At 36.6% G+C, this 27,832-nt stretch overlaps 1 protein-coding gene across 5 annotated transcripts in view; it reads right to left on the bottom strand.

Annotated features, from left to right (window-relative positions):
- Positions 1-5,780: 5,780 nt before the first annotated feature.
- Positions 5,781-27,832, bottom strand: part of CNTN5 (contactin 5) — a 917,150-nt gene continuing 895,098 nt past the window's right edge. For all 5 annotated transcript variants that reach the window (XM_084894670.1, XM_084894671.1, XM_084894674.1 and 2 more), the window contains 4 exons: positions 19,444-19,630; positions 18,898-19,010; positions 12,199-12,367; positions 5,781-8,963 (listed from right to left, as the gene is read on the bottom strand). In XM_084894670.1, the coding sequence (XP_084750796.1) occupies positions 8,860-8,963; positions 12,199-12,367; positions 18,898-19,010; positions 19,444-19,630 (573 nt within the window). In that variant the 3' untranslated portion in view covers positions 5,781-8,859. The remainder of the gene's footprint in view (positions 8,964-12,198; positions 12,368-18,897; positions 19,011-19,443; positions 19,631-27,832) is intronic.

Here is a 27,832-nt window from a genome sequence, read left to right on the forward strand (position 1 = left end):
ATGAGGAATATTTTCCTGTACTTTTCTTTTCTTTAGTGTTTTCATTTGACTTTGGTATCAGAATAATACTGGCTTTCTAAGATGAGTTTGGAAGTATTTTATTTTTGTAAGTTTTATAAAGATTTAAAAGAATTGATGTTAGTTCTTCTTTAAATGTTTGGCTTGGTAAAATGTATATGTATGCCTTTCTTTTCTTGTCTTATTGTATTAGTTAGGACTTCCAGTGTAATGGTGAAAATTTGTAATGAGAGGAAACATAGTTGCCATGGTCCCTAATTTAGGGGAAAGTTTCTCAGCATTAAGTATGATGACCACTATTGATTTTTTGTTGATACCGTGTTTCCCCAAAAATAAGACATCCTCCGAAAATAAGACCTCCTTACAGGTTTCCTTCTGAGTGAAATATAAGTCATCCCCCCAAAAATAAGGCCCCCCCTAGGCTAAACATGAGAGATTTGGTCCACTGATACTGAAAGAAATGAAGTCACAAGAAATTCACCAGGAAATTCAGGAATTGGATTGTTATGATGATATTCCAGAAGATGATGACATGATTGTCATTGAATGAATGAGTAAATTCTTGATACTGTAGGATTCACAGTTTGTCTGGTTTGTGTTGACAACTACCGTACTACCGTATCATATACAGGTAATACATTTCCTTTATTTTCATTTAACAATAAATGTGTACCGTATTCTTCCTCATGGAAAAATAAGACATCCCCTGAAAATAAGACCTAGCGCATTGTTGGGAGCAAAAATTAATATAAGACACTGTCTTATTTTCGGGGAAACAGGGTATTCTTTATCAAGTTGAGAAAGTTACTCTTTAATCCTAAATTGCTGAGAGTTTTTAAAATTAGTGGGTGCTGGATTTTGTCAAATGTTATTTCTGTATCTATTGATAATAGTCATATAATTTTTTTTCCTTTTTCAGCCTGTGATTTAATAAATCTCAATAATCTCTCTATATATAAAAGCCTAAGTGACTGAATCACTGAACATTAGTTGACAGGTTTGCTATTATGGGGCCAGACCACTAGGGGACAGATGCTCAATGCACAGGATTGGACTCCCTCCTGTGTGGATTGGGCCTGTGGGGATTGGGCTGAAACTGGCTCCCCAAAGAGTCCCGGATTGCTAGAAGGTACAGGCCAGGCCGAGGGACCCTATGAGTGCACAAATCCATGCACCAGGCCTCTTGTTGGGTTATAAGTATTAAACCAGTCTTGCATATTTGTAATAATTCCCACTTGGTTGTGGTGTATAATTCTTTTTATAAATTGCTGTATTCTACTTAATTTTCTTTTCTTGTCATATCTTTGTCTGGTTTTGATATTAGGGTAATACTGGCCTCAGAATAAATTCAGGTGTATCCCCTTGACTTTTATACTTTGAAAGACTATAGAGAATTGAGAAAATATTTTCCTTAAATGTTTGATAAATTTCACCAATGGACCCATCTGGTCCTCGTGCTCTCTGTTTTGGAAGGTTATCAATTGTTGATTTAATATCTTTTTAGATGTAGGCTTATTTAGATTGTCTTATTTTTTCTTGTATGTACTAGTATTTTGGAAAATTGCTTTTTCATTTCATTTAGGTTGTGAAATTTGTGGGTGTTTAATATTTTTTTGATGTTCATGTAATCTAAAATGATATTCCATATTTCATTTCTGATATTAATAATTGGTACTTTCTCTTTTTACATTATTATCTTGACTAGGTTTATTTTATTGATCCTTACAAAGAAACAGCTTTTGGTTTATTGAAATTCTGTAATGATTTTCTGTTTTCACTTTTATTGATTTCTTATTTATTTTCTTCAGCTTATTTTGGATTTACTTTGCTTTTTTTTTCTTCTAGTTTCTTATGGTGAAAAGTTAGATATTGATTTTAGATTTTTCCTCTTTTCTAGTATATGCATTCAATGCTATCAAATTTTAAGCACTACTTTTGCTGTATCCCATAATTTTTAACAGGTTGTTTCCATTTTCATTTAGCTAAAAATATTTTTCAATTTCTCTTGAGGTATTTTCTTTGATGCATATGTTATTTAGGAGTGTATTATTTAATATCCATGTATTTTGGGATTTCCTATTTATCTTTCTATTTTTTTCTTGTTTAATTTTATTATAGTCTGAGAAAAGATATTGTAGAACATCTATTCTTTTAAATTTGTTCAGATCTATGGCCCAGAGTGTGGTCTATCTAGATAAATGTTCCACGTGAGCTTGAGAAGAATGTGCATTCCTCTGTTACTGGATGAAGTAGTCTATAGTGTCAATTATATCCAGTTGATTGATAGTGTTGTTGGATTTAACTGTGTTCTTACTGGTTTACTGCTTGCTGGATTTGTCTATTTCAGATAGAGGGTTGTTGAAGTCTCTAACTATGATAGTAGATTCATCTTTCTCCTTACAGTTCTATTAATTTTTGCTTCATGTAGTTTGATATTGTGTTCTTAGGCACATATCTATCCCTTAAAAATTTTTTTCTTTCTCTTCATTGCTTCATTCTTTTCTCCCATCCTTTTTCTGTTCCTTTCTTCCTTGCTCTTTTTGGTGATATTTTTAAAGTAAATCTCTGCCATCATGTCATTGCACATCTTTAAAAAAAAAAAAAACCAAAAAACTAAATAACTACATTATTTTAGCATATGATATTCTATGTGTGAAAGAAAAGAGCCACATGCTAACCTGACAAGCTCAGGGAAGGCCTGCGTGGCAGTCTTGCAAACCCAGAGACCTAAGATAACCACAAAAGATGGTTTGAAAATTAAAATATCTAACAGGTTATAGTAGGTAGTGCTGTCCCAGATATTTTCCCAGACAAAGATCAACTTTGATCTTTTTACTGAGCCCATTTGCCTTTTTGCCTCTAAGATAACATATCTGTGAGATGTCTGGGTAACTTGTAACTTCCCTTTTTCCTGAGCCCCTGGGGAACAACCAAATGTGGTGGGTGCCAGGACAGATGCCTCAAATTCCTTCTTTATCATGTTAATTGTTCCTGCACTCACCTGAGTACATGTCCATCATTTTACTTTTTATCCAATCCCAGGAGTTTCCCACCGCTTTGCTTTCTCCCGCCTCCTTACTCCATCACCAATGAATTTCATGTAACTCACCTATGTCCCTCCTTTGATTTCGGTGTATAAATAGAGAAATGTAACCCGCCTTTCTTCGGAGCATTATCTCAATCCGTTGAGATTTTGCTTCCCGGCAATTGTCGACAGTTTTGGCTCAAATAAACTCATTAAAAAATTCTTTACAGGTTTCAATGTTTTTTTCGTTAACATATGTAACCATATCCCATTTTTCTTTTTTCTTTTGCCTCTTCTAACAGTTTATTTATTTATTTATTTTTAAATTTTGTAATTTATTATTATTATTATTATTATTATTATTATTATTATTTATTTAATTCTCATCCAAGGATATTTTTCCATTGGTTTTTATTTTTTATTTTATTATATTGTTTAAATAAATCTTTATTGTTCAAATTATTACAAATGTTCCTCTTTTTTTCCCCTCCATTGCTCCCCACCATCAGGTTCCCACCCCACCCTCTGCCCTTTCCCCACCTCCCTATTGTTCAGAATTTGAACAAAGTGTTTGATTTTCATACATTTCTTAAGTTTCATTTAAAGAGAAATTCTACTCCTTCCTTATCTCCTGATCCCATGCTATTGACTTATGAAAAAAACTGGGTCATCATCCTGAAGAGTGTTCTACATTACTATTATTTTATTTTTATTATTCCTTTTGCATTTATTAGCTGTGATTCTTTTATAAAGTCAAGTTATCTTTAATCAGCTATTTGATTATCCTAATACATGGCCTTTACAAAAAAGTCAAGATACATACTTAATTCTTTCCCTTTTACATTTTAATAATAATTCTCAGAATGATGAATCTTGCATCCAACAAAAATAACCAAAGTTTTGTGTGAATATTAGTATGAAACCATGGATTTTTAGATATTACTTTTGTTTCAGTCTATTATTATTAGTCTGTCATTATTCTTTTCTGAGCTCAATTTATCTCACACAGATGGTAGTCTTTAAAGGCACAAAAAGAAAACCTGGATTCATCTTGTTCACTTCATATCCAAGATCTTAAATCAATAATTTCTGCAGTAAATTTCCTTCTAAAGATGAATGACATTTGAAGGGAAAAATTTGTGCATTATTTAATCAGTACTTGTATTATTTATCTATTGAGAGTATTCAATGTTCTTCTAGCCTTTTCAGTTCACAAAGCTAAATAATAGGTCATTTTTAAGAAAAATGTCAAACTACAAATTCACACTGATATTTCATACTGATAAATCAAAGATTACAAATTTTATTTAACTAAAAAATTTGTATATGTATCTCTTTTCTCTTATCCCCAAAATGTACATTTTAAATACTTTTCACATTCATATTTATATATTGGCTAGTTTAAAAATAATTCGACTAGTTGTGCTACTCACAAGAAGACCAATGAATGCAGTTTAAGATTTTATACTTTTGATGTGTGTGTTGTTCTTGAAATGTATGCCTCATTAGGATGTACTGTCAACATACTGACTGGAAAGACTTATCCATGAAGTTAAATTCTATAAAAAAACTTTAGCTTATTAACCAACAGTTGTTTGGTTAGTTTCCTTATTTCCCACTTATTTTTTGGAGGTTGCTTTTTTCTTTTTGCTTGATTTTTAAATTAATGTAAACATTTATGTACTTCCAAGGTTAAAACTAAGAAATAAATACATTGAGAAAGAGCTTGCTTGCATATTTATTACCATGTCCCATTCTCTCCTATCTTGGTAGATAATAATTTTTATTAGTCTTTAGTTTATTCTTCATTATATCTTTTAGCAAATATTAGCAAATATGTGTGTATTTTCCCACTTACACAAAAGTGAGCATATATTTACCTTGTATAACTTATACCTTATATATTCACATAAAATTGCATATTTTTGTTAGTCGTTCTTAGAAATAGATTCCTAATCCCAGGATTCCCAGGTCAAATGGTAAATCTATAAAAATTTTACTACTTATTTCTAAATTCTCTTCATTAGTTATACCTTTTTGTTCTTGAGAAGATTTTGAAAATACAGGTTCCCTAGTCTGACCTACTGAGTCAAAGCTCCAAGATTTGGATGATGACTCAGGTCTGGAAAGTCTCGTCTAAAAGAAATATTTAAGGCCAACATTCACTTAAATGCAATTAATTGCTAACTTGACATGTGCTGAACACTGGTGAGAGAAATCCTAAAATGATTGGAGGATCTCATAGACTAGTGAAGGGAAAACACTCATAAACAAATCATCGTAACATCTTGTGATGGTTGTTATAATAGAGATGCACACACAGTGCTAAGGGAGCACAAAGGAGTGAATAACTGCCTAGGTTGTAGTTGGGATATACTGTTCCTAATAGAAGCAGAAGTACACATTTACCAAACTATTTACAAAACTCATTTAATAAAGTCTCCATCCTGAGAAGAAATAAATCGTGCATCTAACTATGAACTTATCTCATTTGTACTGCTTTTTTGCTTAGTTTATTCTTTGAGGTAGCTTCCAACTGTCAAGTTGAAACGACCATAGACATCTGTGGATAATCATATGTTCAGTGTGAAAACATTACCATAATCATGAGTATATGTGTTTTATGTGACATAAATAATGACATTCATATAGTTGACAGGAGAGAAGATAAAAGTCAATAAAAAGAGAATTATTTATTAAAAAGATCTAATGTTACAAGAACAGTACACAGAATTATTATCTGACTGTGCCTTCCACACGGTATATAACCTTATATATAGTACATATATACATACTGTATACAATATATTTGACGGTTTGGCAGGGGGTCCACAATACCTTCATGTAGGTATGGAAAACATTCACTTTCATGGAATTTTTAATTATGAGGAGTGTTTTTTTTCTTCATAATTCAATTGACATTATACAAAAATACAGTCTCTTTAGTGATTTAAGACTGTGCGGTTATTATCCCATCCAAGAAAAAGCTCACTTAGTATTGCAGCTGGAAAATAATGTACCTTGATAAAGAAAGTTGTTTTGTTTTCTTCAAAGTAACAAGTATGCAATATATAAGTACATAAACATTTCAAACCTATTTTTAAAAATAGGTTTATGATGCAAAATACCTATTCTGTGCATGTCGAGTAAAAACATCCCATATCTTTGATTTCTCTTAGAATACAACATCAGAATTCTACAATATATTTAAATATTCTGTCAGGTATATACCATCCATCAGCTAGGTGAAAATATTGGTTAATTTGAATTTGCCCTATACTGACTTTATATTTTGTGCTGGAGGTTATTTTATAAGAGTTATAGTAATAACTTGATTTTTAAAGTCTGTCACTAAGTCTTATATAAAACACCATGAAAAATGAAGAAAACGGTTTAATTAATAAAATATAAAATAAAAATTATTGCCCATTTTTAAATATTCTTGCTGCATTCTTTTCAGGTGCACATTTTGCTCCTGAAAGCTATGCTACACCCAGGAAAGCTCATATTTTGCCTGCCTAATAGCATCCCTCTCTGCAAAGTCCAGTTCCATCCAATACAAAGGTGTTCAAGGAAGGCCATTTGGTCATTATTATTCACTGACTTCAATATTCAACATATGTAATAATTTATTAGAATAATCTGTTAACTCAAATAGTCTTTTAAGTCACTACTTGTTTAGGGGTTTTTTGGACATAATTTCTTAAAAAATAAGAGTAATTATCATAATTAATTGTACTGTGGCTCTGAAACTAATCTTTTAGGGTATTCAGAATAGAAATTTAAATTTCTCCTCTGATTCTACAGGAATTAACCTCTAGAGCCACCAGTTTGAGCTCAATATTGCTTCATTTGGCTTCCTGTTAAAGATGCAAATAGAATGAAAGTTATAAAAGAAATTGCTAATTATTCTCATACTAGAGGCATGGTGCACAAAATTCTTGCATGGAAGGAGGGTCCCTCAGCCCAGCCTGCACCCTCTTGCAATCCAGGACCTCTTGGGGGGATGTCCAACTGCCAGTTTAGGCCAGATCCCAACTGGCAGTTGGATATCCCTCTCACAATCTGGGACCGCTGGCTCCTAACTGCTCACTTGCCTGCCTGCCTGGATGCCCCTAACCACTTGCCTGCCTGCCTGATTGCCCCTAACTGCCTCTGCCTTGGCCCCCACACCCAGGACCCCTCCAGGCTTCCCTCCCTCTGGCCAGCTGTAGGCACCTGGGACCCTAGCTTCCCTCCCTTTGATTGGCTGCAGGCACCCAGAACCCAGGATTCCTCCCCTCTGGCTGGCCATAGGCACTCAGGACCATGACCACGGCCAGCTTAACTTCCCCTGGAGCGGCTTCTGCTAGGCCAGGCCCTGGCTTTATCCGGAAGGATGTCAGACATCTGGAAGATGTCCGGTTGATCCAGTGTAATGACCATATTACCCTTTTATTAGTATAGATTAACATTACCTGTTAACATGCAGGCTGTTTTTTGGTGTATGACTTGGCAATAACTTTCCCTTCAGGCATCTTCTTGGGTGTGATGCAGACGCTGGCAAGTTCTCATGTTGGTCAGAACTTCTGTAAAAATATCGCCAAGCAGCAAACTTTCACCTCACTTCCTAACAACTATCTAGGATCAAATAGGTCTCGGTTGACTCCTCCACACAGCAAAAGGGGCTCACTTTGTACTGTGACCATGTTTCCACAGTTTAATTTAAAAAATCAGTTTAGCCAAGAGATCCTCTTAACAGTTGGTAACACTTTATAAGAGGTATGTGACGCACAGAACTGTTTAAATATCAAAATTTGTTATGCTTGAACTGTTTCAATTTACAGACGATCTGTATGCATAATTATTTGCACAACGATTTTTCATTATCCTTAAAATGATTTGCAGTTAGAGGAAAACCTTGGACCTCGTTCCACCTCTGTTTTGGCAGTAGGTGTGGAAACAGGAAGCTGTGTCTGTCGTCGTTTCATTTACAAGTTAGCACCCTTTGCAGCAAGTCAGTGTCTGCAGTTCTCAGTAACCATGTTTTTTGTGACTTTAAACTATCTTCTGTTATTAAAAATAAGCATTTAATATATTTGCAGCTGGATAACATAGAACTGGATGAAAAATAACATCATTTAAATTCATTTGGACTCACTTGCTATTCATCTTGCACTAATATAAATGGCTTATTCCCTACCCTAATAACTTGCTCTAGGGATGCATATAGAATAGCATATTGACAAATTTTGCTATTTCACTATGCAGTCATACAATATTTTTTCAGAAAATTTTTGTATACTTGTCCTATAATGGCCTGCACAACTGAAGTATTTTTTATATCTCCTGTCATGTTGTCAATTGAAATATCAGCCAAAGGGAAAATGAAAAAACAGTAGATTCAGAGTCTTAACCAAAGTTTTCATTCTCGGTTTTGAATTTGTGTTTGAAACAGATCTGCTAGAAACCACTTCCTTAACAAATGGATGGCACACACTTAGAGTTATCAGATATAAAATCAAATTCCAACATATTAAAAAAGTAAAGAGTGCATTAGACAGACATTACCATTGCTTTAAAAAATCATTGCATACAACCTGCATATTTTTATTGGACCACGCACTGTCCTCTCCATTGGCAAAAAACAAACAAACAAAAAACAAAAACAAAAAACAAAGAAAAACCTGTTGGATAAGTAATATTTCCTCCATCCTCCTATAAGTGCATCATGTATAATCCCAAGTTTTTAAAGCTCATTCCAATGTCCTGGGTCTCCACTTACAGTACACTCTTCACCACTATTATCAGAGTAAAGCAAACTAAGTCTGCAGTTTTCACCAAGAGGTTGAAGGAATCATCAATGCCAAGAGCAACGTTACTGATGATGAAGATGTGGAGAGAGTATGGAGGGTTGACTGAGCACTAGTGATTTTTCCACCTGTGAAAAGAGAGAAGCAGCAATAGAGCAAATTATTTTGATTTTACTTGAGCTAGGAAAGAATTGTTTTCAGGCATATAAGACAAATGCATGCAACATTGGTTCTCTGTCTGATGAGAGTGTTTCCAGTATTTATGAAATGAGACATTGTCTGGGGTTCCCATAAGTTTTATGGAGGTCAGAAGTATATATGAAATATTTTATTAAAAAGGCAATGCCATGTCTAATAAACACATCTAATTAGAAGATTCAGAGTAAGTTTTACCAATAATGTAATAATGGAAAACATCCCACATTACAAGTACATAAAACAAAAGAATTTCTATAGTACACAGTGGACGGCATGGAATAAAAGCAATTTGTAAAAGTTTATGGCAATAAAAATGTATAATTTAATTACTTTAGACATTTTTTCAATTTAATACTAGCATATTATTACATTTATTTAAAGGTTCTTGATTGATTTGAGTTTCAGTTGAGTAGATCCTCACACCAAAGTCTCCAATGGAGAGTTATATTTCATTACTCTTGCTTTCAACCAGAAGTTCTTCCTTCTTGAGACCCAAAACACATTTATGCAGTTAATGTATAAGGTGGTTGTTTGATTGAAGTGACTGATCTGAATTGATTAGTTTGAAGTAGTTCTCATAGCTCCACATAATCACAAACTAAGTGCTACTCTTAGATCTAACTTCAGAAATGGTTCTTCAAACCAAATGTCTTCTGAAGTATCATCATCATAACTTATATTTAATGAATGCATATTGCATGCCATGCACGGTACTATACATATTATCTTTTTTCTTTCTTTCTTTTTTTTAAATCCTCACCCGAGGTTTTTTTTTCCCCCCATTGATTTTTTTTTTAAGAGGGGAAGAAAGAGAGAGGGAGGAGGAGAGATACACATTATAGTGAGAGAGATACATTGATTGGTTACCTCTCCCACGTGCCCCTATAGGCACTGGGGATGTATTTGTTCTTGGCTAGGAATGAAACCAGTGACCCTTCAGTGGGCATTCTAACCACTGATCCAAACAGGCAAGGACTATATATATTATCTTATTTGAACCTCACAACATTCATATACAGCAAGTAATATTTACCCTCCTGTTGTCAATGAGGGAACCAGACTTAGAAAGATTATAGAACTTGCTGAAATTCACTGAGCTAGGGATTAGTAAAATCAGATGCTTTTATGTATTGTCTTTCTTAAAACAATGATTGGCCTGGGTTAAGACCTTAATGATGGATCAATAATAAAATCTACCACTCAATTTTGAAATCATTCTTCTATCACTTTATCTTCTCTGGCCAGATTAAATATTACAACATTCTGGGTGTGATTTTCATTACAGAAATAGAGTTATTTTCACCTGGTTACTTAAGTGCCAAAGAATCATTTGTTTGGTAAGCCACACACATTACAAAACAACACATCTTTGAAAATTTTTACAGGTAAGGTATTACTAAAACTTATTAATCAACATATTGGAGAATATTACATATGTTTTGGCTTGTACAAAATGAGGTTATTATGAAGTGCATGGCCACATTTTAGCTACAAAAAGGCATGATGACAAAGCCTCACTAGAGTGGTATGTGCATGCTTAATAAAAAGAAACTGAACATATCCTTTCTACTTATTTATTTCTAAATCAACCTACATGACATTTCACAAAAACATCTCACTTGCACACCCTCCACTGGGGATCAAGCCCACAATCTGGGCATGTGCCCTTGACTGGAATCAAACCTGGGACCTTTCAGTCCGCAGACCGACACTATCCACTGAGCCAAACCAGCTAGGGCTATTCCTAGTTAAATGGGAGAATCAAAATCTTTATAAGTTCCTCTAAGCTTGGGTTGATCTTATTCAAATGATACTTTAGAATTTGATTGCATTTGAGTATGAAAGGAATCTTAGAGAGACAGAGAATAATAAAATACTTAACACATGAGGTTGCTATAAGGAGAAAATAACAACATCTGAAAAACAACTAGCATAATGCCAAGAACATAAGTAGGGCACTGTATAAGCTCTTTGTAGTATTGTTATTAGAAATCTGAGATTATGAAGCTAAGAGACTGTCATCTTTTTCACTTTTCAAAATAATCTTTAGTCTTTCAAAGTACTCTTTAAGATTTAACATTCACATTTAAACAGTTTTATTGTGAACTAATCAATGTCTCTACATTATAATAGTTTTCTTGAAACTATATTTTTATAAATGAATTATAAAGTATAATAACTTTTTGAGTGGTCACAACATATTTATATTCTTAAGTATTTTCATCTGAATTTCTGAAAAAGTCAGATTTCCTGCATCTTATGTTTTTTTACTTTTAATTTTTTTAAAAGTAATTTAAGATGTACCAAAAAGTTATAAGACTGGAACAAGGAATTCATTTTGATTCCTTAAATATTATGTTTGATCATTCTTGCTTTATAATTTACACCAATGGTCATCAAACTGCGACTCGCAAGCTGCGGTTTGCTGCTCTGTTGACTAATGAGTTTGCTGACCACTTGGATAGGGGCTTAATCATAAGGAACAACAACAAACTGTAATTATTGGAATCGAGCGTCTAGGTCAGTGGTCGGCAAACTCATTAGTCAAGAGTGGAAAACTTCGGATCACAAGCTGCAGTGGCTCTTGAGCAGAAGTTTGCCAACCACTGATCTACACTGGGTTCAATTCCAGTCAAGGACACATGCCCAGGTTGTGGGCTGGACCCCAGTGCAGGAGGCAGCAAATCAATGACTCTCTCTCATCATTGATGTTTCTATCTCTCCCTCTCCCTTCCTATCTCTGAAATTTTAAAAAATATTCTCTTTGAACTTTCCCATCCCTCATGCTCCATTATGTAATGATGAAGGAAGTCAAGACAATAGAGAAATAGATATGTCAAACTAGAGCTATACCAGTTTAAAAGCAATATTTCAAAACCCAAATGACAAGGTACTGCTTGAAATCAGGAAAGGCAAGGGAGTTTCGCAAATGAGGACATTTAAATGAAACTGTCATCTCCTTTTTTTTAATTTACAGGAATTCTGCAGTTTGGGGCAGACTACAATGATTTGCATTAATCAGAGTATGACATGGCAATCAGAATGAGAAAAGAAACCCTTCAAAATCTCTGGACCATGCAATTCATCATATTAATTTTCAGGAGGTTTATAACATCTTGATGTTTTGAGTAGACATCAAATTAAGCCTAGTATGTCAAAACTTACCTGAATATGATGGTACCCTGATTTGGGAACTAGCTGTTCCATCCCCTCCTTCACTAGATGCTCGAACTTCAATGATATAGACTCCAGCATCGGGGAGTGGTACTACTGCTTGAGGTTTCTGTGTTTCAATCACTTGACTGTTGCTGTGGCCCTCTTGCCTATAAAAAACCTAGGAATGATGACAGGGTTTTAAACATAATGATATTCAAGTGAGGCTTTCAAATGTTAACAGTCTACTGCATGCCACATTATGAGCTAAATACAAGGAACTCATAGCTTAGATACATACAAGAACAATGTCATACATGTGCTATGTGACTCGACTGGAAGTATATGCCATGTGCTGTTGAAAGCACAGAAGAATTTAACTCTGTCTGGAGGTTAGGGAAGGCTTTTCAGAGGAGGTGATGCCTGAGCTAAACATTTAAAGACGAGTCAAGTTCACCAGTTGTTCCAGGGGAGAAGAATTTTAGAAAGAAGATGAAAATATACATCTAAGCACTAAAAATCCATATTATTGGGGTATGGAATAGAGACGAGATGTATGGGAAGACTCATAAGAAACGAGGCCAGAGAAGTATGTAGCGAGGGGGTGGGTCACTGGGTGTCTTCCATCCTTGGTCATTGGAAGAAACAGTATCCTGGAAGTAGTCAAAGCTGTCAACCTTTAATCATTTGGAAGAAGTAAAAATATAATTTGATAAATATATCAATAGTAAACCCTTAATGTAGGAAATGGCTGAGAAGTTTAACATTTTATTAATTTTACTTTGGTGGTTTGCTTGTTTTGTTTGTTTGTTTGTTTTTTTGTGAACTGGCATTTGGATACATTGGGTAACGAAGTTAAGCCTTTTTCAGATATCTATGTATGGCACTAGAATTGAATATATATTCATGGCAGAGTTTCAGAACAACAAATTAGGATACAGAATTACACTGTTTACATATCAAAATATTAATGTCATAGAAATTATGCAATTTATGCAAGCTCATGTGACTAGTTACGGTAGAAATTATATTAGTTTAGCATTCTCACGATCAGCTCAGAGAAATTTCACTATATCGTATTGTTCCTACTCATTTACCCCCAATAAATCTTTTTTTGTGTGTGTGTCTAATAATCAAGCAGTAGCAGCAGTGAAGATATGTTAAAACGCCCTCACCCCCCTGTTGTCTGTGTCCATTGGCTAGGCTTACACATATGCATGCATACAAATCCTCTGGCATGAGGGGGAGGGGAAGTTGGGGGGTAATAGGGGATAAGGACACATGTAATATCTTAATCAATAAAGAAATTAAAAAAAGAGATATGTTAAAATGCATTTTTATCCAGTTTCATTATTTCTGTGCTTTTTCGTAATTGTTGGTATTATAATATGATTGCTTTGCATAATGGAAAGATCAATAGCTTTGCAAATCATACAGATCAGGAATCAAAACAAATCTCCTTCAAAATAAAAATAATCTCCTGTGCATTCCTGTGTGGGCAAATCTGGGCAAGTTGCCAACCTTTCTAAACCTCAAGTACCTCTACTGTAGAGATAATAACATTTATTTTATCTTTTTGTTCGAAGAATAAAATGAGAAGATGCATATGAAATATCTAACACAGGACCTGGTGCATGGGAAATGTAATAAGATAAAGCTACTTTTGCTTCATCATTGTTCATTGTCAATGGCCAGCATTCACATTTGCATCAAAAAAATATGGACTGGCTTGAGAACCTAGACAAAAATCTATAATACCGTTTTCTTATAAAAATGTGATTTTAACTCAAACTAACCTACATACACGAAATAAAAATACTTCTGTATAAGTGTATATGACATGTGCAATAATTGTATCCACTGAAATTCTTATAAGAAAGGAAGCCATAGCCTCGATGTAGTTACAAACTGGTAAGAGTATTATTAATATTTCTTATGTAGACCAGGCATAGTGCTATATACTGGAGATTTGCCAGAGAAAGAGACCAAATGTTTTCTGCCCTTATGACACTTATAGTCTAATGCATGGTGGATATAGGTAATGATGCAATGAAGTGTATCATGTGCTGCAATAGGAAACATATTTGATGGTAAAGCAATTCATGGAGTGGATACTTACTTAGTCAAGATATGGGGAATCAGAAACACTTCTTAAATGATGCCTGCAGCAGTTTCTTTTGACTTTAAAATGACAATTGTATCAGAATATATGCTTCTCATTTTGAATGTAGCAGAGTAATGAATTAGAATTCTGTTCATCCACATGAGGTAATTAGAAAGCAAATACATAGCGATGGGAATGTATGTAAATTGGTGAGGATTGGCAGGGGAGTGACTGTATTAGAGGACACTGTTATTAGGGTAGATAAATTACAATTCTTATGACAAAGAAAAATGCAACCAGTAATGCATATCTAATGTTGCTGTAAAATCCAGAGTTGAAGACAAATTTGTGGATCCGTTGAGAATTAGGAACAAAAGGTGAAAGCAGAAAAAATACCAATTGATGGTAACAAAGGGAGTTTGAAATTAAATGTGGTTTTTATCAATACATCCAGGGAGGTGTACTTCTGTGAGTCTGTAAGTAGGCTTACTAAGTAAAAAGAGACATTAAATTCATTGTCAGTCTTAGGTGCTTTAGAGAATCTTGGCTCATTTTAAAATCCTAATTTAGAAAAGATGAATAAGAATGAGAAATATGAGAAGGTTAAGGAGTTATCAAGACATGTCTGAAATAGTTATTGACAGTAAAGAGTTCAGGGAGTGCTTTAAAAATCTGGAAGTGTATAGATCGGCAGTTGCGATGACAGCTATCTTTAGGCACAAAGGAAATTGTCTAATGTATTGTCAAGACTATTCTCAAATGTTATCTAAAAAACTGAGAGCCAGTGTATCATCCATAGAGAGTTTTTTAAGCAAAAAGTTTAATAAAGAACTGCTATTCTCCAAGGCACAGTTTGAAAATAGCTCATGTGCATGCCTAATGGTAACAGAATAATAGGGTGTGTTTGCCTAAAAACACAACTGAATACATTTTTTTGCTGGTTCTACCCACAAGTGTCCCTGAAAAGGATGGATCCTATTAAAGGTCTGCTCACCAGCTGAGCATTTTGGGAATGGTTAATGGAGACAATTGCTCTTCATTATAGAGGGTGAGGATTCACAACCCCCAGTGGCAATGGCTAGATGATAAGGAATCACTAAGATGAATAGAATCTGGATAAAAAGAAGTTGGAACCACAAGTACCAGGGAGAAGCCACTGGCTGTAGGGTGGCTGAAAAGCACTTTTAAGAACAGGGTCTTGCCGGGACTGGCTTGGCTCAGTGGATAGAGCGTCAGCCTGGGGACTGAAAGGTCCCGGGTTCGATTCCGGTCAAGGGCATGTACCTTGGTTGCGGGCGCATCCCCAGTAGGATCTTATTGATGTTTCTAACTCTCTATCCCTCTCTCTTCCTCTCTATGAAAAATCAATAAAATATATATTAAAAAAAAAAAAGAACAGGGTCTTGTTTGTCCATTCATAGACACCAGGATTGCATCTATATTTTGGCTATTGTAAATTTTCCTGCAATGGACATAGGGGTGCATTTAACTTTTCAAATTAAATGTTTTAATTTTCTTTAGAGAAATACCCAAAAGTGAAATTGCTGGGTCATGGTAGTTGTATTTTTTAGGTTTTTGAGAAATTTCCATATTGTTTTCCATAGTGGCTGCATCGAATCTTGTCATTTGGAACAACATGGATGGACCTAGAGGGTATTATATTAAGTGAGACAAGTCAGACAGAGAAAGACAAATACCATATAGTTTCACTTATATGGGGAATCTAAAAAAAAAAAGAAAACAAATCAATAAGCAAAACAAAATGGGACTCAGAGACACAGAGGTCAAACTGATGGTGGTCAGAGAGGAAAGAAGTGGGGGGTTAATGAAAAAAGTGAAAAGTGAATATAGTCAATAATATTGTGATAAACTTGCATGGTAACAGGTGATTACTAGTCCTGGTGTGGTGATAAAGTATATAAATGTCAAATCATTGTATTATACACCTGAAACGAAATTAATATTATATTGTATTGTATAGCAACTACACAGGATATGTCCTGGAGAAATAATGTACAGTAAAATAGTGACAAAATAGTAAAATAGTTAACAAAATAAAAAATAAAAAAGAATAAAACAATTTTCAGATGTGTATGTGTGTTGTGTGTCTTTCCCTCTACAATCTCCCCCTAAAGAATTTCCAGGAAGTATGATATATATATAACATTACATAAGCTAATTCTGTCTTAATGATTTTATGATGAAAAATTTTAAGCATACTCAGATGTAAGAGGATAGTATAAGCCATTATACCTGAGTCTTTCTAACTTATGGGAATCACAGGAAAGAGGCTGCATCTGTGTTTGGAATGAGTATAAGCTGAAGGAAAGCGCTAGGATACAGGAGACCAATGAGACTGGAATAGCCATAGACTTTACACTCCCTGAGAAGCTGGAGAAATAGACGAGTGCGCTTCAAAATTCCACAGGGAGTGGCATACAGTATCAATCCAAGTGGACAGGCATCTCAGGAGTCCGGAAGGCCCTAACTGATGTCCGAGTTGAATAAACAAACAAAAGCATCTGTCTATATTGATGGATACCTCTTCCTGGGTCAAAGTTAGTTAGATTATTCATCCATTCTAGAAGCCCCAGGGATAAAGAGATGAGTAAGACAATGTCCATTTCTTCAATCATAGATAGCCTGGTGGAGAGACAGTCACGTATAAAAAGAGCAGCTCCAGCTGGTTTGGCTCAGTAGATAGTCAGCCAATAGACCAGAAGGTCCCGGGTTTGATTCCGGTCAAGGGCACATATCTTTGGTTGCAGGCTCCTCCCCAACCCAGATACTGGACAAACCCATAGATGTGTTTCTCTCACATCAATGTTCCTCTTAGCCTTTCCCTCTCTATTCCACTCTCCCTAAAAAAAAAAAAAAAAAAAAAAAAAAAAAAAAAAAAAAAAAAAAAAAATTCAATAGAAAAAAATCCCTGGGTGAAAATTGACAAAAAAAATAAACTAAAAATAAACTAAAAAGGAAGAGCAGTGACAGAGACAGAAATGGCCTTGTGAACAATGTGTAGGGCCACCTCACCTGGGCACCTGTGTTCAACCTCATGTGTTCTCCAGGTTAAACGGTGTTTCTCCCTCACCTGAGAGGGGCCTGAAGCCATGTGCTTTCCCCTAGCTTTTTCTGGTGTTCTATCTGCCACTCCTGTTTGGGAGATTGCTTGCCATAATGCTAATGAGGTTTTATAGTGGCTCTTGGTCCGTCCCTCTCATTGTACTTCTACCCCTCATCATTGAAGGGTATATTTGCATTAAAGGACAGGTAGTGAGGACAGGGGGGAAGGGAATGTAAAAACGGGGACTGAGAAAAGGGTTCAGAAAATGGCTCCCCTGCCCACCCCAAAAAGGCCAAATTCAATGTCCTTGGCTTGGGGATTGTGACAGATTGGAGAGTGAGTGTTCATTTGAATGTGAAGGTGTCTGTGATCCATACCGATTACAGTCTGTAGGAAATGCTGCAGTTTACATCTTAAAATATTCTTAGTGGATATTATTTACCTTAAAAATATATTCCATTTGTAACTTCTTGTTTTTAGCTTTAGAATTTTATCACTTTGTATACAAAATGTTACCATCTCTGGTAGCTGAAAAGCCACCTAAATGAAAGTGTTCAGTCTAAGTATTACCATTGAAATATGTTTAAATTCTGCTATAAATAATATTCAACGAATGATTCTGTCTAGAATTTAAGACAATAAATCGAATCTGACATATGGACTAAAATTTGAAGTTCAGCCAATTCAATACATAGGCCACATATATTTTAAAATCAGAGACAAAGTTGTTTTTCAAGAACAAACGATCTAAATGTTTTCTTATTTCCAGATTTCTTGCTGACATGAAGCAGGATGATCCTGTGTGAAATGATACATCTACTTTGGAGCCCTGGAAATAAAAAATTATTAAAATACTTCAAATTTTAGTTTGTCTCTCTTCATGAACTCCTTCCAACGCTGTGTGCTGGCCTAGCATTTTTCTTCCCGTGTCTTTGCTAATAGGAAGTCTTTCTATCAGATAGTGATCTAGTATTTTCCATCCACCAGCACAGTTTGTCTGTGGAGAAGAACGCCAGGGCACTCTGCCTACATCCCGCGGGTTCTGACCCTGTGCTTCCTGGGACCTTCTACTCAAACTGCTGTTGCTTTCCCTACCCATTCCTTTCCTGTGCCATGTGCAGTGGGAATGAATTCTGACTGCCTTGGCTTCCTTACTGCGGGAAATTCTTTCTAGGAATACAGGTGGAAAATGACTGAGAAAAAAAACAACTGGTATGTGATGGTCTTTTTAAAAAAATATATTTTTATTTATTTCAGAGAGGAAGGGAGAGGGAGAGAGAGATAGAAACATCAATGATGAGAGAGAATCGTTGGTCAGCTGCCTCCTGCACCCTCCCCGCTACTAGGGATTGAACTTGCTACCAGGGCATGTGCCCTTAACCAGAATTGAACCCGGGACATTCAGTCCATAGTCCGACACTCTATCTACTGAGCCAAACCGGCTAGGGCTGTGATGGGTCTTTTTATGGCTTATTAATTATACATCCTCACAATAACAGAGTTTGAGAACAGCATCTGCCTGAGAGAGTGAAGAAACACTGACCTTGTAGCCCATGACTTCAGATTCGTTGGCTAATGGTCTGACCGGCTCCCAGCCGAGGGAGAGCTCAGCACCTTGCTGCTCCCACCTGAGGTTGCCGGGTGCTTGACTGGGGGCTGCAAAACACAAAGGGAGAGAACTGGCAAAGGGGGCTCACATACACTCACTCACATCCCTGCCCTGCAGTCTTTGTGCGTGCTTCATAGTTGGCTGGCACCATAGGTTCCTTCTAGCCTGAGTCAGAAAGGAGGGCTTTGCTCCAGAGTTGTCATTTTAATAGTTACTCTACTGAGCCTTTGAACCTGAATCCTTTTATCTCCCTTTCGTGTCAAAATCGCTGAGCCTTGTTTCACAGGCGGATGACCTTTATCCATTGTGACTGCAGACATTGCTGAGTTATTTTGGGAAGTCAGATCTAAGCAATGAACAAGACTGTGGGGTCTAAACTCTCCTTCAGCTCTGCTTATGATGTACCTCCTTGTGGCTTTCAGAAATGTTATAAGATGTTTCCTTTTAGTCCGAAACCAACAAAGAGAGCAGGTCACTTACGCGATTTCTTGGTGGTTGCGCTCACTTCGCCGCTCGGTGGCCCATACCCAGCTCCATTATAGGCCCTCACGGTGAAGTGATACAAGGTATTTCCTTCCAGGCCTGTCAGAGTGACGGATGACTCGTTCCCCTTCGTCTTGACTGTTTCTGCTGCATCTTCTTGTTCCGCGTCTTTCCGATAACTAACCTGTCAACGCATTATCACAGGACAGATTCGTGTCAAGATTTCCCCTCTGCTTGTGATGATCTGAACGTTCAAAAGTGGTTCTCGCACACATCTGTGGGAAATGACTCCTGTATCATTCTATTAGCAGGTGCGATCCATGAGGCTAAAATCACAGTCTTAGTCGAGGCCCAGTCTGCATCTGTGTACATTGCCCTATTTGCCCCTGCGCTGAGCTGAGCAGGACTCGGCAAAGCAACAGGAGGTGCTGCCTTGACATTAAGGAAGAATCAGTGAAAGACACGGAAGCGCTCTTCTCTCCTAGGCCATTCGAACCATTTATCCTTCCAAGCTCTGGCGCTTGGAATGAGTTATCTGAGAAAGAGGAATGAAGAATACCTCCTCCTGGGCCTGGAATAAAGGTGAATCACACCGGCTGTACGGGTTTAATGGAGGAGAGGTGACAGAAACTCATGATAACGTGGAGTGGCCTAAATGTCGAGAATGCGCCTTGTTAGATTATGAGAAGGAAGGAGAGGGGAAGAGCTGTTTGTCAGAGCACATTTTGTGCATTGAGATGATCTGTTCTGGTTATGAGCTCCTGCATTTATCCCTGCCCAAAAGTGCACCAGTGGGGTCCCTCAGTCTGGTCTGCACCCTCTTGCAATCTGGGACCCCTCGAGGGATGACAGAGAGCCAGTTTTGACCCGATCCCACAGGCCAGGCTGAGGGACCCCACTGGTGCACAAATTTGTATAGACATCAATGGATAGATCTTCCAAACAGAAAATCAACAAGGAAACAGTGGTCTTAAATGACACATTAGACCAGATGGATCTAACTGATGTTTTCAGAGCATCTTATCCATAAAGCAGAATATATATTCTTTTCAAGTAAACAAGGAACATATTACAAAATAGACCACACGTTAGGTTACTAAACAGATCTGATTAAATTTAAGAAGATTGAAATTATATCAAACGTCTTCTGCAACCACAATGGTATGAAATTCAAAATTCAAAATCATAAGATAAAAACAGAAAAAAACATATATACACATGGAGGCTAAGCAACATGTAACTAAACAATGAATGGCTTACCAATGAGATTAAAGAAGATTTAAAAGAATACCTTGAAACAAATGAAAATGAAAACACAACCATCCAAAATTCTATGGGACACAGTGAAAGTATTCTCAAAAGGAAAATTCAGAGTGAATACAAGGCTACATCAAGAAAAAAAAAAAAAAAAACCTCAATAAACAATTTAACCTTATACCTAGATAAACTATTAAAAAAAAAAAAAAAGCCCATAGATAGTAGAAGGAAGGAAATAATGATCAGAGTGGAAATAAATGAAAAGAGTCTGAAAAAATCAATACAAAAGATCAGTAAAACCAAAGCTGGTTCTTTGAAAAGATAGAGGATTGATAAACTTTTATCTACCCATTAATAAAAAAAGAGAGGACCCAAATAAATAAAATCAGAAATGAAAGCGAAGTGGCAACTGACACCACAGAAATACAAAGGATTAAAAGAAAATAATGTGAAAAATTATATGCCAACAGATTGGACTACCTGGAATAAATAGACTCCCAGAAACATAGTATTTCAAGACTAAATAACCACCCCCCTCCACAAAACAGGAAATCTGATTATACCAATTATAAAGAACAAAATCAAGTAGTAATAAAAAATACCAACAAATGAAAGTCCTGACTGGCTGGCTTCACAGCTTAATCTTATCACACATTCAAAGAAAAACTAACATTCATCCTTCTCAAACTCCAAAGATTAAAATAGGGGAGAAGTCTCTTAAGCTCATTTAATGACACCAGCATTATCCTGATTCCAAAACCAGATAAAGACACTTTTAAAAAAGAAATTTAAATTCAGTATCGCAGATGAACATAGATGCAAAAATATTCATAAGTATCACTCCTAAAGTTGAAATCTCTCATCCACATCTTCCCCCACTGGTCAATTTCTATTCTAATGACAGACTTCATCCACCATATAAATGTTGAACTTTATATGAGATCACTTGAATTGAGGTTAAAAAGATTAAAAATAGATGTAAGTATCTAAAGCTAGAAGTATAGATAACCTACTCTTTTATCACCTCACAGAACTGTGTGATTTTTGTTGTGTGTATCCCCTCTTATATTTTTATTACATATGTTTAGTACTAGAGGCCTGGTGCACGAATTTGTGCACCAGTGGGGTCCCTCAGCCTGGCCTGTGCCCTTTGGCAATCCGGGACCCCTTGGGTTGTTGGACTGGTCCAAAACTGGCAGTCCAACATCCCCATAGGGATGTAGTAGTGCAGGAAGTGGCAGTCAGCCACTCCCACTCATGCCAGCCCTACTGCACCTGCTGCCACTGCTGCTCAGTAGGCTTGCTGCTGGTCCACTGCAGTCTCTGCACCCAACCTAGGGTGATACCAGTCGCACCCTTGACTGAGAAGCGGCTGTGTCCAGTCAGTCCCGATTGTAGGTCTTTATCCTGGTCCAGGTCTAGATGGGAGAGGGGCGTACAGGGGGAGTGTCCGTGGGAGGGGCAATTACTTGCCAGCCATGAGCCCAGTATCTGGCACCCTCTGGTCAGCTGAGCGAGGTTCCTGCTGTGGGAGCACACAGATGACCAAGCGTCAGCTGCTTCATTGAGCATCTGCCCCCTGGTGGTCAGTGCATGTCAAATGACCGGTTGAATGGTTAAACAGTTGAATGGTTGAACAGTTTCTTAGGCTTTTATATATATAGATAAATATGTACATATAATTTTATGTCTTAATTTTCCCTAACATTACAGATAAATATAAATATGTTCTCACTTTAAAACTATATTTTATCATATGTCTAGTGTACCATGTATTATTTAACCATTGTTCTATTGTGGAACATTTGGGTAGCTTCCAATTTTTGCTCTTTTAATTAAAATGTTGTCATGAATATCTTTATGTATATAATTTTCCACATATTGGATTAATTCCCCTATGTAGAAACTCATACAGGAGAATGTGGAATCCAAAGTTAAGAAACATTTTTAAGCTTTTTAATACAAAAATGCTGCACTGGTTTTCAAAGAGTTTGCACTATTTGCAATTTTAATTTACTACAAAAGCATGAGTCTGAGTTATCCTATACTATTTCAAACTCTAAGCATATCATGGGTTTAGAGCCAAAAGGCCTATATCTTAATCTTACTTTTGATATCTATAAGCCATCACACACACACACACACACACACACACACACACACACAAAATGAAAGCGTAATATGCTAATTAGCCTGGAAGTCCTTCCAAATGAAGCCAGGGCGTGAGGGAAGCCCAGGTCTCCAGTGCCAGAGGGAAGCAGTTGCCATCAGCCAAGGGAAGGACTACTCTTGCATGAATTTCGTGCATTGAGCCTCTGGTATATATAATGGGACAAGTTACTTAACCACTGATTCGCTCTATCCTTGTTGACAGAACATATAAAATACAACTTTCCTACATTTTATGAAATATTTTTAGATAACTCCTCTATTATCCCTCAACTACTTGTACTATTCTATTTCTTGATGTTTTAATATTTATGATTTTTATATTTGTAAGTCTGTTTCCATTTTTTTTTGCTACCTTTCATAGTGTTATTTCTGATTTTGTCTTTCAAAATTATTTTTTTTTAAATTATAAAATACAATATTATTAGTGGCAAGCAGGAGGTATGAATTCTGAGCCAGTCAACCCAGCCAAAAATGGAGATTTTAACCTAAATTTGCAGGATGGTCTTTCTTAGTAGTTATCAAATTTTCCCCCAAGTTGATTCTTCATAATAATAATAATTTTAACTGTGCAGATAATGTATTTGATTGTGTGGTATGATGATTCTAAGACATTCATGTCACATACAATCCAGTTCCCTTAAATAAGTTACAGAATCTAAAACCCATGACTACTATAGTAGGCCATTGATAGTTATTGGATGAGCTGTGAACTTTCCCCTATTTCTCAGTCTGCATTTTTTTATATATATAACTACTAGGGGCCCAGTATATGAATTTGAAAGAAACTGGGCCATGAGGCTGAGGTGGGCACAGGTGCAGGTCTCTACCCATCCTCTGTGCCCCTGCCTTGGCCCCCCCCGCCCCCCCCATGATCCCCTGTCTGCCAGCAGCCCTGCTCCCATGTGCTGATGGTGCTGGTCCCACATGCACCCACTGAAGGCATGGAGCAATTGGGGCTGGTACCAGCAGCAGGTGCAAGCAAGACCAGTGCTGTAAGTGTGTGTGGCTGCTCTCCCAATTGCCCCTCAGGAGCAGGGGGAGGTGGAGAAGCACTAAGCGATGATCAGGACCAGCACTAGGAGAAGGCAGTGGGTGGGAGTGGAGCTGACACCGACAGCAGGTGAGAGCGCAGGGCAGGACCGTGACACGTGGAAGCAAATAATTTTCAGTAACCATCAGAGTTTCTCCCCTATGACAGCGATTGGCATCCCACCTTGGTCTGGTACCCCTGCTCACCTGCTCCACCATCTGCTGAGGCCGACGCCTGTCATGTTCTGCACATGCCCCCTGTTGGTCAGCACATGTCACAGTGAACAGTTGTTTGGTTGTTTCACCATTTGGTCTACTTATGTAGGGTTTTGTATATAGATAACTATAACTTTAACACATATAACTAAATACATGTATGACTAAAATATATGACTAAATATATATGTATATGACTATATATCACTATATACACAGCAGGTCCTTGGGTTACATCGGAGAGCCTTTCCTACTGTACAATGTAATGTGATTTTTGCCATAAGTTAGAACCACCTACATACATAAGCACCTACATCACTCACATGCAATACATATACAGCAGTAATGAAGTGAAACAGTAAAAAAAAAATTTAAAAGATAACAATTCCTGACCTTGTAGTAAATAAATAATAAAAAACATAAAGCACATATGTACATACATTGAAATGACAGAATGTTTTTCTTTATACATAAATGGGAGATGGCGATGTAACCACAAAATGACGTATGTCAAGTCCCATGTAACCCAAGGACTATTTGTGTATAATTATCACTATATTTATAAGAAATATATATATATATATATATATATATATATATATATATATATATAATAAATTCTTTTTGATATTTTTACCTCACCTCCAATTTTTGTTACTGGTTAGATTTAAAGAATACAATAGTCCCTTTACTCACTTATTTCTATATCTTTAATTGCACTCAATGATCACTGCTCATTCAATATTGTACTCCTTGAGTTTAATAGGTACAGCTCTATTTTCTGCTGTTTTTTGTTGCAAAAGAGAAATCAATTTTTGCACCATTGAAAGTAACTTTTTTTTTTTTTTTTAGCTAGGGAGCTTGGGATTTTTTTTAATTTTAATAAATGGAAATGTATATTGAAATGGAAACATTTTACCTGGACTTGAGTTCTTAAAAAGTATTAATTAACTTATTCATTTCAAAATATTTTTTGGAATATATATTATTTACCAAGCCCAGTGCCTATAGGCAATTGGAGATTAATGCTGAATAAAAGAAGACATAGTGCAGGCAGTAAACAGAGGAGTTCAGGGCAGTGGACTATTCTGTACAAGAGACTACAATAGTCCTTACATGTCATTATACTAGTATGTTGGTTAAAACTCATAAAATGTGCAATGCCACTAGTGAACCCTTATTTAAACTTTGGACCTGGAGTGGTCAATGTAGGTCATGGAGTGCATGCCTCTGGTGTGCTATGTTGATAGTGGGCCAGATGGTAATTATATGAGGGTGGAGGGATGAGGGAACTTTAGTGATTGCTCAAAATAGTTTTCTGTGTACCTAAAACTGCTCTTAAAATAGTTTATTAATTGAAAAAATCATGGCCCAAATAGCCACTGAACCAGTAACCACACAAATGTGACAGTGTGGTTCTGACAAGCTACCTATTGCTAGATATCTATTATACAAGGTAGGATAGGACCAGTGAAAGAGGCAGGCCAGGGACAGCTTCACTAAGACAGAGAAGTTGAGCTTGAATGGAGAGAGGAGTAGGGACTATGCTGGCAGAGAGAGAGAGAGAGAGAGAGAGAGAGAGAGAGAGAGAGAGAGAGAGAGAGAGAGAGAGAGGGCCAAGGAGCAGCTTGTGTGGTCTAAAGAGGAGAATGGTGGGTATGTGAGCCTGAAGAAAGTCTATTTAGGCTAATGTGGAGGCTGAGGGTGAATGTGGCTCAATTTGATGCTGGAGACTTAGGATGAAACCAAACCTTTTGATGGGAATGTACATGGGGCATGATCAAATCTGAGTTTGAAAAGAATCATGCAGCAGTCAAAAGTGTTTTGTCTTTTAAAGTATGTAGATCAGATAATTCCTTTGCTAAAATGCCCCCGCTATTGCATTTAGAAATTAACTCCAAATTTTGTACCATTGCTTACAAGGCATGATGATCTCTATGCATTTCTCAGACCTCATCTTATATCTCACCTCACTTTGTTCACCATCTACCAGCAAAATGTCCTCAAACATTCAGTCAGACTCCCCGTTTAGAGCCTTTGAATTCCTGATGCCTTCTGCCTGGAAACTCTTTTTTTTTCCCAAATGGCTGTTTCCTTTTCAGCCAAGTTTCAGTATAGCCAAGAAGCTTCACTTGGCCACTTCCCTAAAGAAACAAACCCTCTTTTACATTATTCTGAGTTTTATGGTTAATATTACTTGTAATTATCGCTATATGCAACTATCCTAATTTATCTGTTTAATTGTTTATGTTGGCACCTAGAGGCACTTTACAATTTGTTTTCATGAATAAATGGTAACAATATGGAGAAGAGATTGGAAAGGGACTAGGGGAGATATGCAGAGCCGTTGGGAGGCATTGCCACAGTGTAGATAAGGTCAGAGGATGCCTGAGCGAGGGGTATTGTGGGGACTTGGGGACAAGTATGGAGTCAAGTCTTCAGAGGTTAAACCCACAGACTTTGGTGATAGATTAGTCAAGGGCATGACAAAGAGGGAGTTGTTAGAACTTTACTATTTCCTGAAATTCTGTGGGTTTCTCTATTTTAAATGTAGGGATTTTTGTTGTTGCTTTTGGTTGTTGGATTTTTGTTTTTTACTTTGAATTGTTGTTGTTGTTGTTATTGCTTTTGCGCTGTATATTCTGTCTCCTTGGCAGATTCCTATGGTGTATGGATCAAATCCTTTTTGTCCTTTTTGTCTGCCATCTTCTTTCTCACCTTAAAATAAAAGTTCCTTATTCATTTACTTTGCATTCTCAGATTCCTTCTCAAGTTTGTACTCTGAAGCACTGGTTTAAATATTTAGTAGTAAAAAATTTGCATTTTATTGCTTCTAATGAATATTTTATTTTAGTTACTTGGGTTTTTATGTTATTGCATTCTCTTCACATCCTAGATCACTCTTTAAATGCAAAAGGAATATTCTCTTTTTCCTCATTGATATCTAGAACCGTATGTTTAAAATTTTTCTTCTGATTTACAAGAAAATCTTTCATACTAGGGGAAGAGATGCACAGTGAGCTTTATTATTTGTTTCCTTCTCTTAAAGAGTTTTCTTCTGCTTACTCATTCTTGGTTCTAACCCAACTGATTTTTAACAGTGTTCTAAAAAGGAACAGGTTTACTGGAATGGTGAGACATCCACCCTTACACTGTATTCCCCAGACCAGTGGCCTCTGCTGCGTAGCTAGAGGCCAGGTCCTCAGTAGAAGCCTCTGCTCTGTTCTCCAACCAACACAAAGAAATCTGCCCAGGCCTGAGCTGGGAGGCAAAGCTCCATATTGACTGCAGTTCGTTTCATTGAAGCAAAAGACAAAGGAGGAGGAGGAGGAGGCCAGAAGCTATTTCATTGTTTGCTTGATACTAGAAATGGGATTTTGAGACTGAGTCCTTGCACAAAGATGACGAGAGGAGTTTTTAGGGGTAAACAGGCAGGTGTAGGGAGTTTTAAGAATTAGGGAGGCCATAGGGGAGGGAGGCACAGTTGGCTGGGGACTTGGAGTTGGCAAAAGACATGCATTCACCAAGAACAAAAGGCACCACCGCCTGAAGGGAAAGGAAGAAGCCCATTTGCAGGAGATAAGGGACAGCCACAGGGAGTAGAAAAATAACAGGGAGTCCTAATTTCAATGTAATTGAAAAGGACTGTTGGTCCAGAAAGGAACTCACTACAGACTGATTCATTTGCCTCTCAGCACAATCATTATGGCTT

The sequence above is a fragment of the Pipistrellus hanaki genome (assembly GCF_964339955.1).
Source record: "Pipistrellus hanaki genome assembly, chromosome: 9".
NCBI lineage: Eukaryota > Metazoa > Chordata > Mammalia > Chiroptera > Vespertilionidae > Pipistrellus > Pipistrellus hanaki.